At 43.7% G+C, this 12,945-nt stretch overlaps 1 protein-coding gene across 1 annotated transcript in view; it reads left to right on the top strand.

Annotated features, from left to right (window-relative positions):
- The first annotated feature begins 12,257 nt into the window (after window positions 1-12,257).
- DNAJC6 (DnaJ heat shock protein family (Hsp40) member C6) overlaps window positions 12,258-12,945 on the top strand; it is a 174,175-nt gene continuing 173,487 nt past the window's right edge. The window contains exon 1 of the mRNA XM_020877759.2: window positions 12,258-12,568. Within this exon, the coding sequence (XP_020733418.2) occupies window positions 12,454-12,568 (115 nt within the window). The 5' untranslated portion in view covers window positions 12,258-12,453. The remainder of the gene's footprint in view (window positions 12,569-12,945) is intronic.

The raw sequence follows: 12,945 nt of genomic DNA, 5'->3' as shown, positions 1-12,945 counted from the left end.
TGAAAATAATAATAGTACTTACCTTATAGGATTGCTGAAAGGATTAAATGTATGAACATATGTAAAGTACTTAGAGTATTACCCGAGCCATAATAAGTATTATAAAACCATTGGTTAATATTATTAGTAATAGTAATGTTAATTATATTAGTGTAGTTCTCCCCATACCTTATATATTTTTCCCCTGGACAACTGGTCATCCTGCAGGTCTCAAAGTTCACATCATTTTCTCAGGGAGCTATTTCCCTTTCAGTGAATTTAGCCACCACACACCCACCCCCACCATTATATATTTTAACCCTGCTGGTACACTGGGCTTTTCCTTCATAGTACCTATTCCACTTATATGACTATCTGTTTGGGTAATTGGTTATTTAATATCTTTCTTCTCCATTAGACCATAAGCTCCTTGAGTAAAAGAACCACAGTTGTTCAGTTTTTCAGAGTTATATCCCACTGTATCAGGGACTAGTGGGATATTTGTTCAGAGTAATTGTTTAATGAAAGAAAGAATTCATAGAGGCCTATTAGTATCACAGGATAAGACAATGTAATATTTCAAGCCACGCTCACAGAAGCAAACCCTCTGAAATAGTAAAAAAAAACCTTCTCCATTTTGTAACAGCTTTTACTATCCACCCCGTTCAGGTCCCTCCATCATCATTAACAACCCACAGTTGAAAATAAGAAGCCGAGGTAATTATTCATGGAAGAGGGAAACATAACCTAGCAAATGTACCTGAGAGAAAATTATCCTCAGAGGTGACATCCAATGATCTGATTTGCTTTTTGTGGCCCCTTGGGAGACGGTGATATGCAGCTCCAGTTAATCTTCCTTGGAAGTGTCCATCTGGCACCATGTTGCCAGGGACACCACTCAGATATTTCTCCCCCAGTATGCCTTCTCTGTAGGTGTATTTATAAGAGTACTCTGATTGCCGTAACAAACAGCTGCAGAATCTCAGTGCCAGACATGGCAAAGGTGCTCCTTGCTCACACTGCAGCCCACCGTGACTGATGGAAGAGCAGAAGGAATTTGTTCCGTGCACTCATTTAGGGACCCAGCTCCCTCCTTCTGAAAGCTCCACCACTCCTCTGGGCTTCAAAATCAGTCAGTGGGTCTTCAGCTTCCAGCTGGCTGATCTGTGGAGAAAGCAAGCATGGAGGGTTATGTGAGAACGGTCAGAGGCCAGGCTTCTGAGTGATGTATGTCATAATTCCCCATTCCTTTGGCCAGACTCAGTCACTTGGCCATGACCAACTGCAAGTTAGCCTGGGAAAGGAGTCTAGCTGGGGCCCAAGAAGAAGAGGATATGGGTGAGCACCACCCATCTCTGTCACAAAAGCAAACTGATACTTTGGTAACCAAGATTAACAGCAAGTAGAAGAGAAGTTAAGAACTCCAGTTTTAACTATAATTATACCTCAAACAAACAAAAAAAGGAGTATCTGCACATTCTAAGATTTAAAAGCATGCAGGCCTTCCCTGAGGGCATTATACCACAATTATAAGTGTTGCAAAGGAACTCTCCAGGAGAACAAAAGATGTCAGGATTGCAGACCCAGCTGGTGAGACTGGTTTGAAACCGCCACCACCATCCCACGTGGTTAGAGCTGAATCTCCAGTGGAACCCACCTTATCTCCGTTTTCCTATTACCACTCATTTTATTATTTATTTAGGACTTCCCTGGTGACTCAGTGGTGAGGAATGCATCTGTCAATGCAGGAAACATGGATTCGATCCCTAGATTGGGAAGATCCCCTTGAGAAGGAAATGGCAACCCACTCCAATATTGTTGCCTGGGAAATCCCATGGACAGAGGACCCTGGCAGGTTACAGTTCATGGGGTCGCAAAAGAGTTAGACATGACTGAGCAACTAACCAGCAACTACAACACTTATTTATTTGGCCACATCATCTGGCATGTGGGATCTTACTTCCCCGACCAGGGATCAAATCTGTGTCCCCTGCAGTAGAAGCTCCGAGTCTTAACCACCAGGACTGCTGGGGAAGTCCCCCATTCATTTTAAAGCCTTGCCTATAGAGTCAGCTTTGTTAGTTGACCTAAAAGTTGGTGCTTAATTTTTCTTTCTTATTGTACAAGTAAGAGCCACATATAGAAAGCTTGAAAAAAGAAAAATATAAAGACTTGAGGAAAAAAAATAATTTACACAATTGGACTGTCATTTTCACCAAAGTCTCTGGCAAGGAGATTGGAGAAAGTAGAGGAGGGACCCTCAAGTCACCCTCCCTCAACCTGTCAGCCATTCCCATGGCCCTTTCCTTCTCTACCTTGAAGGCTTTCCAACTATAGATAACCACTCACCCTATATTTCATTTCACTTCCCATCCACCAAGTCATACAGTTAAACTCTGAGCCAAGGCCAGCATTTCCAGAAAGATCCCTTGCCCTTTGACAGATTTTCTAGTCTCCACACAAAAGTTTTTCTCTAATAGAAAGGGGTGGAATACAAAAGGCTTTTGTTACGGCTTGTTCTGTGTCATTTAAAAAGGGAGGGTGAGGATTAGCATAATTTGAATGTTTGCTTCGTGCCAGACAAGCCTAGATGCTTTGTAAATGTAATCTCACATTTCATCTTCAACTTTTACCCCTAGAGATATATATGAATTTCCCAATTTTACAGAGGAGAAAACTAAGGCACACAGAAGCTGGTTATCCAGAAGCGATCAATTCTGTGACTTTAATCACTCTTCTCCACTGCTCTGAAATCCCACATATCATAAGGGATACAGAGAAGGAGGATTTCTGGAAAAACTCCCTGGAAGTGTGGGATGTCTGGGCTATGTGGGCTGCACATTGTGTTACAGGTCAGGAAACATTTTCCTGAAATCTCTGCTGAGGCTGTTTCTTCTTCTGGGCATCTCCTTGGTTCCAGTCCAGTGACTCCACCCCTGGGCTGCCGTAACACCTTCTCCTTCTGTCATTCCAGCCTAGAGTGGTAATGACTTTTCACTATGCCTGTTTTCTGGACTGTGGGCTTCCCTGGGCCTCAGTGGCAAAAAATCCACCTGTCATTGCAGGAGACCCAGTTTTGATCCCTGGGTTGGGAAGATTCCCTGGAGAAAGAAATGGCAACGCACTCCAGTATTCTTGCCTGGGAAATCCCATGGACAGAGGAGCATGGCAGGCTACATTCCATGGGTTCATAAAGAGTCAGACACAACTTAGCAACTAGACAACAACAACATTCTCTGGATTACTTCATGATCACCACCACTCCCTGCAATAAAATCCTTTGGTTCTGATGTAAACCAAAAACAGAGTGAGTATACATTTGATGAAAACCTTTACTTTACCAAGTCTGTGCTGGGGGCAGAGGAGCTTGTGATGTCAGGTGTCAGATGCAAAAGTGAGAGTGCTAGTCTGTGGAGGAGAGAAAGACTTTTAAGCACCTATTTTCAATATAACATGAACTTCAGAACTTCAGATTGAAAAATAAGTGTAAAGTGGAGACTGCCCTGAATTGTTTCCTGGGCTAATAACAGTCCTATTGGCATTGCCACTGCCCAGTGTGCAAAGGCACCTGAGATGTTTTTAGGTTATACAGTTTAGTTTACATTCTGGAAGATTCTGTAAGGAAGGGTGAGTAATACGACACTTCAGACATAAAAGAAGACAGACATAGAGTTAAATTATGAAGTCTGAAGGATGTGATCTTCACCAAGAATCAACCTTTTCATTTCTCTCTCTTGAGACTCATGCACACAGACACACACACACATACACACACACACATACACACACTTATTCATTGTGAAAGCAGATGATATTCTTTTTTATCTGTTGTATCTCTAAATGGACATAGTATTATAATAAGCTCCTTTCTTGTCATTGAGCCTATTCAATTATTTATATATGATAATAAAACGTATCACAACCCTGTGAGTTGTGATATGGTTCAGTTCAGTTCAGTTCAGTCGCTCAGTCGTGTCTGACTCTGCGACCCCATGAATCGCAGCATGCCAGGTCTCCCTGTCCATCACCAACTCCCAGAGTTTACTAAAACTCATGTCTATCGAGTCAGTGATGCCATCCAGCCATCTCATCCTCTGTCGTCCCCTTCTCCTCCTGCCCCCAATTCCTTCCAGCATCAGGGTCTTTTCCAATGAGTCAACTCTTCGCATGAGGTGGCCAAAGTACTGGAGTTTCAGCTTCAGCATCAGTCCTTCCAATGAACACCCAGGACTGATCTCCTTCAGGATGGACTGGTTGGATCTCCTTGCAGTCCAAGGGACTCTCAAGAGTCCTCTCCAACACCATAGTTCAAAAGCATCAATTCTTCGGTGCTCAGCTTTCTTCACAGTCCAACTCTCACATCCATACATGACTACTGGAAAAACCATAGCTTGACCAGATGGACCTTTGTTGGCAAAGCAATGTCTCTGCTTTTTAATGTGCTATCTAGGTTGGTCATAACTTTCCTTCCAAGGAGCAAGCGTCTTTTAATTTCATGGCTGCAATCACCATCTGCAGTGATTTGGGAGCCCAAAAAAATAAAGTCTGACACTGTTTCTACTGTTTCCCCATCTATTTCCCATGAGGTGATGGGACCAGATGCCATGCTCTTAGTTTTCTGAGTGTTAAGCTTTAAGCCAACTTTTTCACTCTCCTCTTTCACTTTCATCAAGAGGCTTTTTAGTTCCTCTTCACTTTCTTCCATAAGGTGTCATCTGCATATCTGAGGTTATTGATATTTCTCCGGGCATTCTTGATTCCAGCTTGTGCTTCTTCCAGCCCAGCATTTCTCATGATGTACTTGTGATATGGTACTATTTACTAAATCCATTTTACAGATGGGGAAACTGAGACTTAGGGAAGTTAGGCAAGTTGGATAAGGTGACATACATAGTAAGTGACAGAGCCAGGATTTCACACAGCTCTGCCTAGCTGGAAAGTGTAGGTCCTTTCTGTTAGCCCCCTCTCCACACATACACATGTAGAATCTTGTATCCTATCAATTTGAGCATTGCTGTTTTTAAATTTCTGGACTTAGCTTTATAAACCCAGTGACATGAATGAAATTCAGGGTTTGGGGAGGGTTCTTTTCTTTTTGTCCTATGCCCCTCATTTGTTTTGCATTTTTGACATTTGAAAAGAAATTCTATGTTGCTAGTGCTCATGAATATGCTCAGGGTACTTGAGTGTTTCTACTAGCATGGAAGATCTTCTCTCAGACTAAATTCTTTCCCCATGGGCTCCAGGGACTGCAGATAAGGCTTCCCACTGGATCTGCCTGGAGCAGTCTGTGATTGTGGGAGCCAGAGACTTTTGACCTGGTTCCAGCTCCAAGCTGGAAGGGTGCCGTGAGATTACATGACATTTGGACTAAAAGGGCAAGCTGAAGACTGTCTCTCTCATGCTGTCCTGACCTGTGAATCTAAGCAGTGAGCAAATGTACCCCTCCAAGGAACAACTGTAATCCACTGGATATGCCAAAGAACAGAAAAAAAAGGTGAGTCTCTAAGCCAGGCCAACTTGGGTTACTGATGCTTAGCAGTATTCCAAGACCAGTGGGACACGTGCAGGGAAGGATGGTGGGAAACTCTGGAAGGAAACTTCTAGGTCATCTGGTTAAATTCCATTCACGAATGGGAGTGGATGTGGTGGTGGTGATTAAAATAGTAAGCCATGAGGGGCAGGGACATAACTAGTATTTTGCAGATGGTTCAAGTATCCAGGATTAGATTTAAATGTCCTTCCAACTCCCCTGGTGGCTCAGATGGTAAAGTGTCTGACTATCAGTGCGGGAGACCTGGGTTCAATCCCTGGGTTGGGAAGATTCTCTGGAGAAGGAAATGGCAACCCATTCCAGTACTCTTGCCTAGAAACTCCCATGGATGGAGGAGCCTGGTGCAGGCTACTGTCCATGGGGTCACAAAGAGTCATACACAACTGAGCAATTTCAATTCACTCCAAGGCCAAGTAAGAAGTCCTAAGAGCAGAGGTAACCCTTGTCTAGGGTGTGAGTTGCTGGCACATGTCTGCTATTTCTAAGTAGCTTTGTTCATTAGATTGTTTCTTCTAAGAAATTATTTCTTTAGACTTTAGGTGCTACGGAGAATGAAGGCTGATGTACAAGAAAATGCAGCTCACTGCTAATAGAGAGGACACTTCTTGATTTCTACCCTCTTCCCGGTCTCTCCCACCTCCCTTCTTTATTTCATATTTATATCTTCCTACTCTTTTTGGATTCAAGAAAGAACAGAATAGATCTGACCCATAATTAACTTTCAGAGTGTCACTTACCTCCAAGGGACTCATTTCAAACAGGAGAGTAGGGACTTTCCTGGTGGTCCAGTGGTTAAGAATCTGCCTTCCAGTGATTCCAGGTCAGGGAACTAAGATCCCACATATGTCAAAGAAACTAAACCTATGCAGCACAACTACTGGGCTGTGCTCTGGAGCCAGCGTGCCACAACTAGAAAGTAGCCTGAGCACCACAAGGGAAGATTCCGAGTTAACACAAGGAAGATCCCATGTGTCACAGCTAAGACTTGGCATAGCCAAACAAATATGTTAAAGAAAAACAAGCCCAAGAGAGTAGTTCGGCACTCCCTGACTGACCTGGGTCTCCATGCTCCTGTGACCTTTCCGAGTCCTCCTTCCCTCTTCTCTGGAACCTAGCAGCGGATCCTTGGCCTTCCACGGTGAGCCAGCAGTCAAGAGAAAGCCTAGTGCCGCCCTGAAGGTGTGGACCTTGGTGGAATCTTGGTTCAATCACGATTTAGACATTAGAGTGAACTATATGAAGTTGCATACCAGTCATTTTTTAGAAATGAAACTTTTCATTTAAAAATATTGTAGATTCACATGCAGTTGTAAAAAATAATACAGAGATTCTATGTACAGCTTTATGCATCCCCCCTAGTGGGAACATTGTGCAAAACTATAGTCTAATATCACAGCCAGTATAGACACTCATACAGACAAGATACAGAACAGTTCCATCACCACAGGTCTTTCTCTCCTGCTGTACTTAAAAAACAATTTTTTAAAAAAATTTTATTTAGCTGTGCTGGGTCTTAGTTGCAGCATGCAAACTCTGAGTTGCAGCATGTGGGATCTAGCTTCCTTACCAGGGATTGAACTCAGGGTCCCTGCATTGGGAACCCAGAGTTTTAGCCACTGGACCACCAGGAAAGTCCTTTTTGTTGTACTTTCATAGCCATACTCATCTCCCTCATCCCTGGCAACCATGATCTGTCTTTGATTTACATAATGTTTACCATTTCAGGAATACTATATAAATGAAACCATATAGTATGTAACTTTGGGGATTGGTTTTATTCACTCAGCATAATTCCCTGGAGATTCATTTAGCTTATTGTCTGTAGCAATAGCTTTGTTACTTTTTATTGCTTAGTATTCCATGGCAGGGTTATAAACAGTTTGTTTAATGATTTACCCATCAAAGGATATCTGATATCTGGGTTGTTTCTAGTTTGGGGCTATTACAAATAAAGCTACTATAAACACTGTTGTATATGTTTTTGTGTGAACATAAGTTTTCACTTTTTTCTGGGATAAGTACCCAAGAGTGCAATTGTTGGGTCTTATGGTAGTTGTGTTTAGTTTTATTTGTTGCTGTTGTTCAGTTGTTAAGTCGTGTCTCACTTTTTGCGATCACATGAACTGCAGTACGCCAGACTTCTTTGTCCTTCACCATTTCCCTGAGTTTGCTCAAACTCATGTCCATTGAGTCAGTGATATCATCCAACCATTTCATCCTCTGTCGCCTCCTTCTCCTCTTGCCTTCAATCTTTCCAAGCATCATGGTCTTTTCCAATGAGTCAGCTCTTCACATCATGTGGCCAAAGTATTAGAGTTTCAGCATCAGTCCTTGCAATGAATATTCAGGGTTGATTTCCTTCAGGATTGACTGGTTTGATCTCCTTGCTGTCCAAGGGACTCTCAAGACTTGAGTCTTCTTCGGCACACAGTTTGAAGGCATCGATTCTTTGGTGCTTGGCCTTCTTTACGGTTCACCTCTCACATCTGTACATGACTTCTGGAAAAACCATAGCTTTGACTACGTGGACTTTTGTTGGCAAAGTGATATCTCTGCTTTTTAATATGCTGTCTAGGTTTGTCATAGTTTTTCTTCCAAGGAGCAAGTGTCTTTTAACTTCATGGCTGCAGTCACTGTCTGCAGTGATTTTAGAGCCCAAGTTTAGTTTTATAAGAAACTGCCAAACTCTTTTCCAAAGTGGTTGTGATATATGTATTCCTACCAGCAATGTATAAATGATCCAGTTTCTCCCTCTGCATCCTCACCAGCATTTGGTGTTATCACTATTTTTCATTTTAGCCATTCTAATAGGTATGCACTAATATATCATTGAAAAAGCAAGAGAGTTCCAGAAAAACATTTATTTCTGCCTTATTGACTATGCCAAATCCTTTGACTGTGTGGATCACAATAAACTGTGGAAAATTCTGAAAGAGATGGGAATACCAGACCACCTGACCTGCCTCTTCAGAAACCTATATGCAGGTCAGGAAGCAACAGTTAGAATTGGACATGGAACAACAGACTGGTTCCAAATAGGAAAAGGAGTATGTCAAGGCAGTATATTGTCACCCTGCTTATTTAACTTATATGCAGAGTACATCATGAGAAACGCTGGGCTGGAAGCAGCACAAGCTGGAATCAAGAATGCCCGGAGAAATATCAATAACCTCAGATATGCAGATGACACCACCCTTATGGCAGAAAGTGAAGAGGAACTAAAAAGCCTCTTGATGACAGTGAAAGAGGAGAGTGAAAAAGTTGGCTTAATGCTCAACATTCAGAAAAGTAAGATCATGGCATCTGGTCCCATCACTTCATGGGAAATAGATGGGGAAACAGTGGAAACAGTGCCAGACTTTATTTTTTTGGGCTCCAAAATCACTGCAGATGGTGATTGCAGCCATGAAATTAAAAGACGCTTGCTCCTTGGAAGGAAAGTTATGACCAACCTAGATAGCATATCAAAAAGCAGAGACATTACTTTGCCAACAAAGGTCCATCTGGTCAAGGCTATGGTTTTTCCAGTGGTCATGTATGGATGTGATAGTTGGACTGAGAAGAAAGCTGAGTGCTGAAGAACTGATGCTTTTTGAACTGTGGTGTTGGAGAAGACTCTTGAGATTCCCTTGGACTGGAAGGAGACCCAACCAGTCCATCCTGAAGGAGATCAGTCCTGGGTGTTCATTGGAAGGACTGATGCTGAAGCTGAAATTCCAGTACTTTGGCCACCTGATGCGAAGAGTTGACTCATTGGAAAAGACCCTGATGCTGGGAGGGATTGGGGGCAGGAGGAGAAGGGGACGACAGAGGATGAGATGGCTGGATGGCATCACCGACTCGATGGACATGAGTTTGAGTAAATTTTGGGAGTTTGTGATGGACAGGGAGGCCTGGCGTGCTGCGATTCATGGTGTCGCAAAGAGTTGGACAGGACTGAGTGACTGAACTGAACTGAATATATCATTGTGGTTTTAATTTGTATTTCTTTAATAGCTAATGGTGCTGGGTAGCTTTTCATGTGCTTATTTGACATTTGTATGTCCATCCTTTCTACTGAAATATCTGCTCAAGTCTTCTGCACATTTCCAATTAAATTTTTAAAAAATTTATTTATATTTGACTGTGCTGGATCTTCACTGTTGCACGGGCTTTCTGGAGTTGTAGCCAGCAGGGGTATTTTTCAGTGTGGTATGCAGGCTTCTCACTGCGGTGTCTTCTCCTTTTGCAGAGCATGGGCTCTAGAGTACAAGTTCAGTAGTTATGGAACATGGACTTTGTTGCCCCATGACATGTGGGATCTTCCCGGACCATGTATTAAACCTGTGTCCCCTGCTTTGGCAGATGAATTGTTAACCACTGAACCATCAGGGGGGTAAGTGTCTGCACATTTTCTAATTGGATTTTTTTAATGCTGAGTTTTGAGATTCTTTATATATTATAAATACTAGTCCTTTGTTGGATAAGGAATTTTTGGTCCATTTTGTAGCTTGTATTTTCATCCTCCTAAAAGGGTCTTTCACAGAGCAGAAGTATTTAATTTTTATAGAGTCCAATTTATCAGCCTTTTTTTGTATGGATCATGCATTTGGTGATACCTCTCTGTTGTATTCCAGGTCACAGATGATTTACTCTTATTTTTCCCTAGAAGTTTTATAATTCTACATTTAATTCTATAATCCATTTTCTAGACTTTTATATGAGGTATGAGGTTTACGTCAAGGTAAATTTTTTTATTTTTTGCCAATACATGTCCAATTGCTTCAGCATTATTTGTTGAAACAGCTGTTTGTCCTCCATTGAACTGCTTTTGCATCCTTGTCAAAAATCTGTTGGGTATATGTGTATAGGTGTGTTTTTCGAGTTATTTACTGATCTATGCATCTATCCCTCTGCCAAGACCACACTGTTTTGATAAATATAGCCTTATAGTAGTCCTTAATATCAGGTACAGTGAGTCTTCCCACTTTATTTTCTTTTTCTATGAAACAAAGGTTTTTTTACCCTTTCACCTGGGAATAAACTGAAATCTTACAGAAAAGTTGCAAGAATAAAGAATAGTACAAAGCACACCCGTATACTCTTTGTACAGATTCATCTATTATTATGATTTTGCTGTATCTGCTTTATCATTTGCTTCTCCCCTCTCTGCAAACATATATATGAAACTTCTTTGGTAAAGCACTTGAAGGAAAATTAAATGCATCATGACCATTTACTCCTAAATATCTTAGTATGTATTTTATAACACTTGGATATTTTCTTACCAATATAATGATCAACTTCAACAGTTTATCACTGACAAAGACCCTTAAACATATATAAAGAAAGTGAAAGTGTTAGTTGCTTAGTCGTGTCCTACTCTGCAATCCCCATGGACTGTAGCCCATTAGGCCCCTTTGTCCATGGAATCCTCCAGGCAAGAATACTGGAGTGGGTTGCCATGCCCTTCTCCAGGAGAATTTTCCCGACCCAGGGATTGAAGGGGGCCACCAGGGAAGTCCTGAAACATATATATATATATATATATATATATATACATATATATATATATATATGTTTCTCAATGTATCATCTAGATGCATTGAGTTATCAGTTGTCTCCTTTGGTTATTTAAATTTTGATCATCTGGTGAAACTGTCCTATAATAAATCGAGCTTTTTGTTTGAACCTAGAAAAATGGCATGATTCAACCTAACATAGAAACTTTATTAAGGCTTTATATATCTAACCTGACCTCTCTGATGCTCAGCTTCCCCCATCGGTTAAGTGTATGTATGGATGTATGTGCTCAGTCCTGTCCAGTTGTTTGCGACCCCTGCCAGGCTCCTCTGCCCATGGTATTTCTGAGGCAAGAATACTGGTGTAGGTTGCCATTCGCTACTGCAGAGGATCTTCCCCACCCAGGGAGCAAACACCGACTCTTGTGTCTCCAGCACTGGCAGGTGGAGCCTTTACCACTAGCTCCACCTGGGAAGCCCTCTCTTGAGCATAGATATTAATAATTTCCCTACCATGAGTATCATTGGGAGAGTTAAATGAAGTAATGGATGTAAAACCTGACACATGAAAGGCATTCTATACATGTGAGCTGTTACTATCGCAGCCAGGCCCTGTTAAGGAATCTTGGTTTTGCTCTTCTTCTCTTGGACTCCCCCAGCTGCAAGCAAAATCACCACAGAGACAAAGCGGGGAGAAGGCTGCGCTACCTCAGCTCTGACATTTCAGTTTCCTCATCTGGCAAATGGGGAAATGCTTCCTACCCCACAGCGGTACCATGAGGTTTAATGGCATATGCGTAAAAGTCCCTGGACATAGACTAGGTTCTTAAAAAAGAGAGAGAAAAACAGGTAATTCTTAATCTGTTGTATGAAGAAAACAGGAATATCTATCACAGTTTAAAAAAAAAATTCGAACATAACGTGGAATCATCCTAAGGCAGTAGAAAGGAATGAACAAATGCAGTTCGAGCCGAGGACTTGGGAATCTGCATGGTTTAGAGACTGATCTCCCGGTCAGTTACCTGACCTTTCGGAGCTTCAGTTTTATCATTTGTAATTTGGGGATAGAAATCAGTGGATATCCCAGGGGTTTTTGTGTTAATTAATGATGCCGAGCTGTAGTCGGGCACTCTGTCGACACCTCCGGAATCAAGGACGAATGACTAAAGCATTCAGCCGTGAGCTGCTGAGCGCTTCCCTCGGCTGGCATCCCGGCAGCGTCCCCGCCTCGGCCGGCAGCGCCCTCCGGCTCGGCGCGAGCGCGGTGGCCCCCGCCCCCCGCCCGACCGCAAGCTCCTCCCCTCGCGGCCGCGTCCTCCCCCGCGACGGCCGGGCACCTGGCAGACGAGCGGCGGCCGGGGAAGCGGGAGGCGACCCTCGGGCGGCGGCGGGCGGCGGGGGAGGGGTGCGGGCGCACAGATGGGAGCAACTGAGAAGAGCGGCAAGAAGAGCCGGAGGCTGTTTTCTTCGCTGCGGCCGTGGAAGGCGACCCGGCGGCTCTGGCGGACGCGCTCGGCTTCCAAGGCTGCGCAGGGTGAGTGTGGGCGCGGCCGCGGGACCTGTTACTGCGCGCCGCGGGCGCCGGCCTCCCACTGCTGGGGGGCTGCGGTGGCCCCGAAGGCCATAGGTGGCATCTCCCGCTGGGTTCTCGGCCGCCACCGCCACCCCCTCCCCAACTCCCCGGGACCCACGGGCGGGGGCGACGCCGCCTGGATGTCTGGCCCTGCCTGGGCGACCCTCCATCCTGACCCTTGGCCGCAGGGACTAGACCAGTACCGGAGCTCCCCCGGGGTCGCTCAAAGACAGCCCTCTTCCCGCCCCGCCATCCCCCTCCACCCTTGAGCGTCTCCCCTTGGTCAGGTGGTTGCAGCTTGTTTATCTCCCTCAGAAGTCCCTGCGTGTCCGTTTGGC

The sequence above is a fragment of the Odocoileus virginianus genome, chromosome 5 (assembly GCF_023699985.2).
Source record: "Odocoileus virginianus isolate 20LAN1187 ecotype Illinois chromosome 5, Ovbor_1.2, whole genome shotgun sequence".
In the NCBI taxonomy this organism is placed as follows: domain Eukaryota; kingdom Metazoa; phylum Chordata; class Mammalia; order Artiodactyla; family Cervidae; genus Odocoileus; species Odocoileus virginianus.
This window is presented reverse-complemented; position numbering and strand designations above follow the sequence as displayed.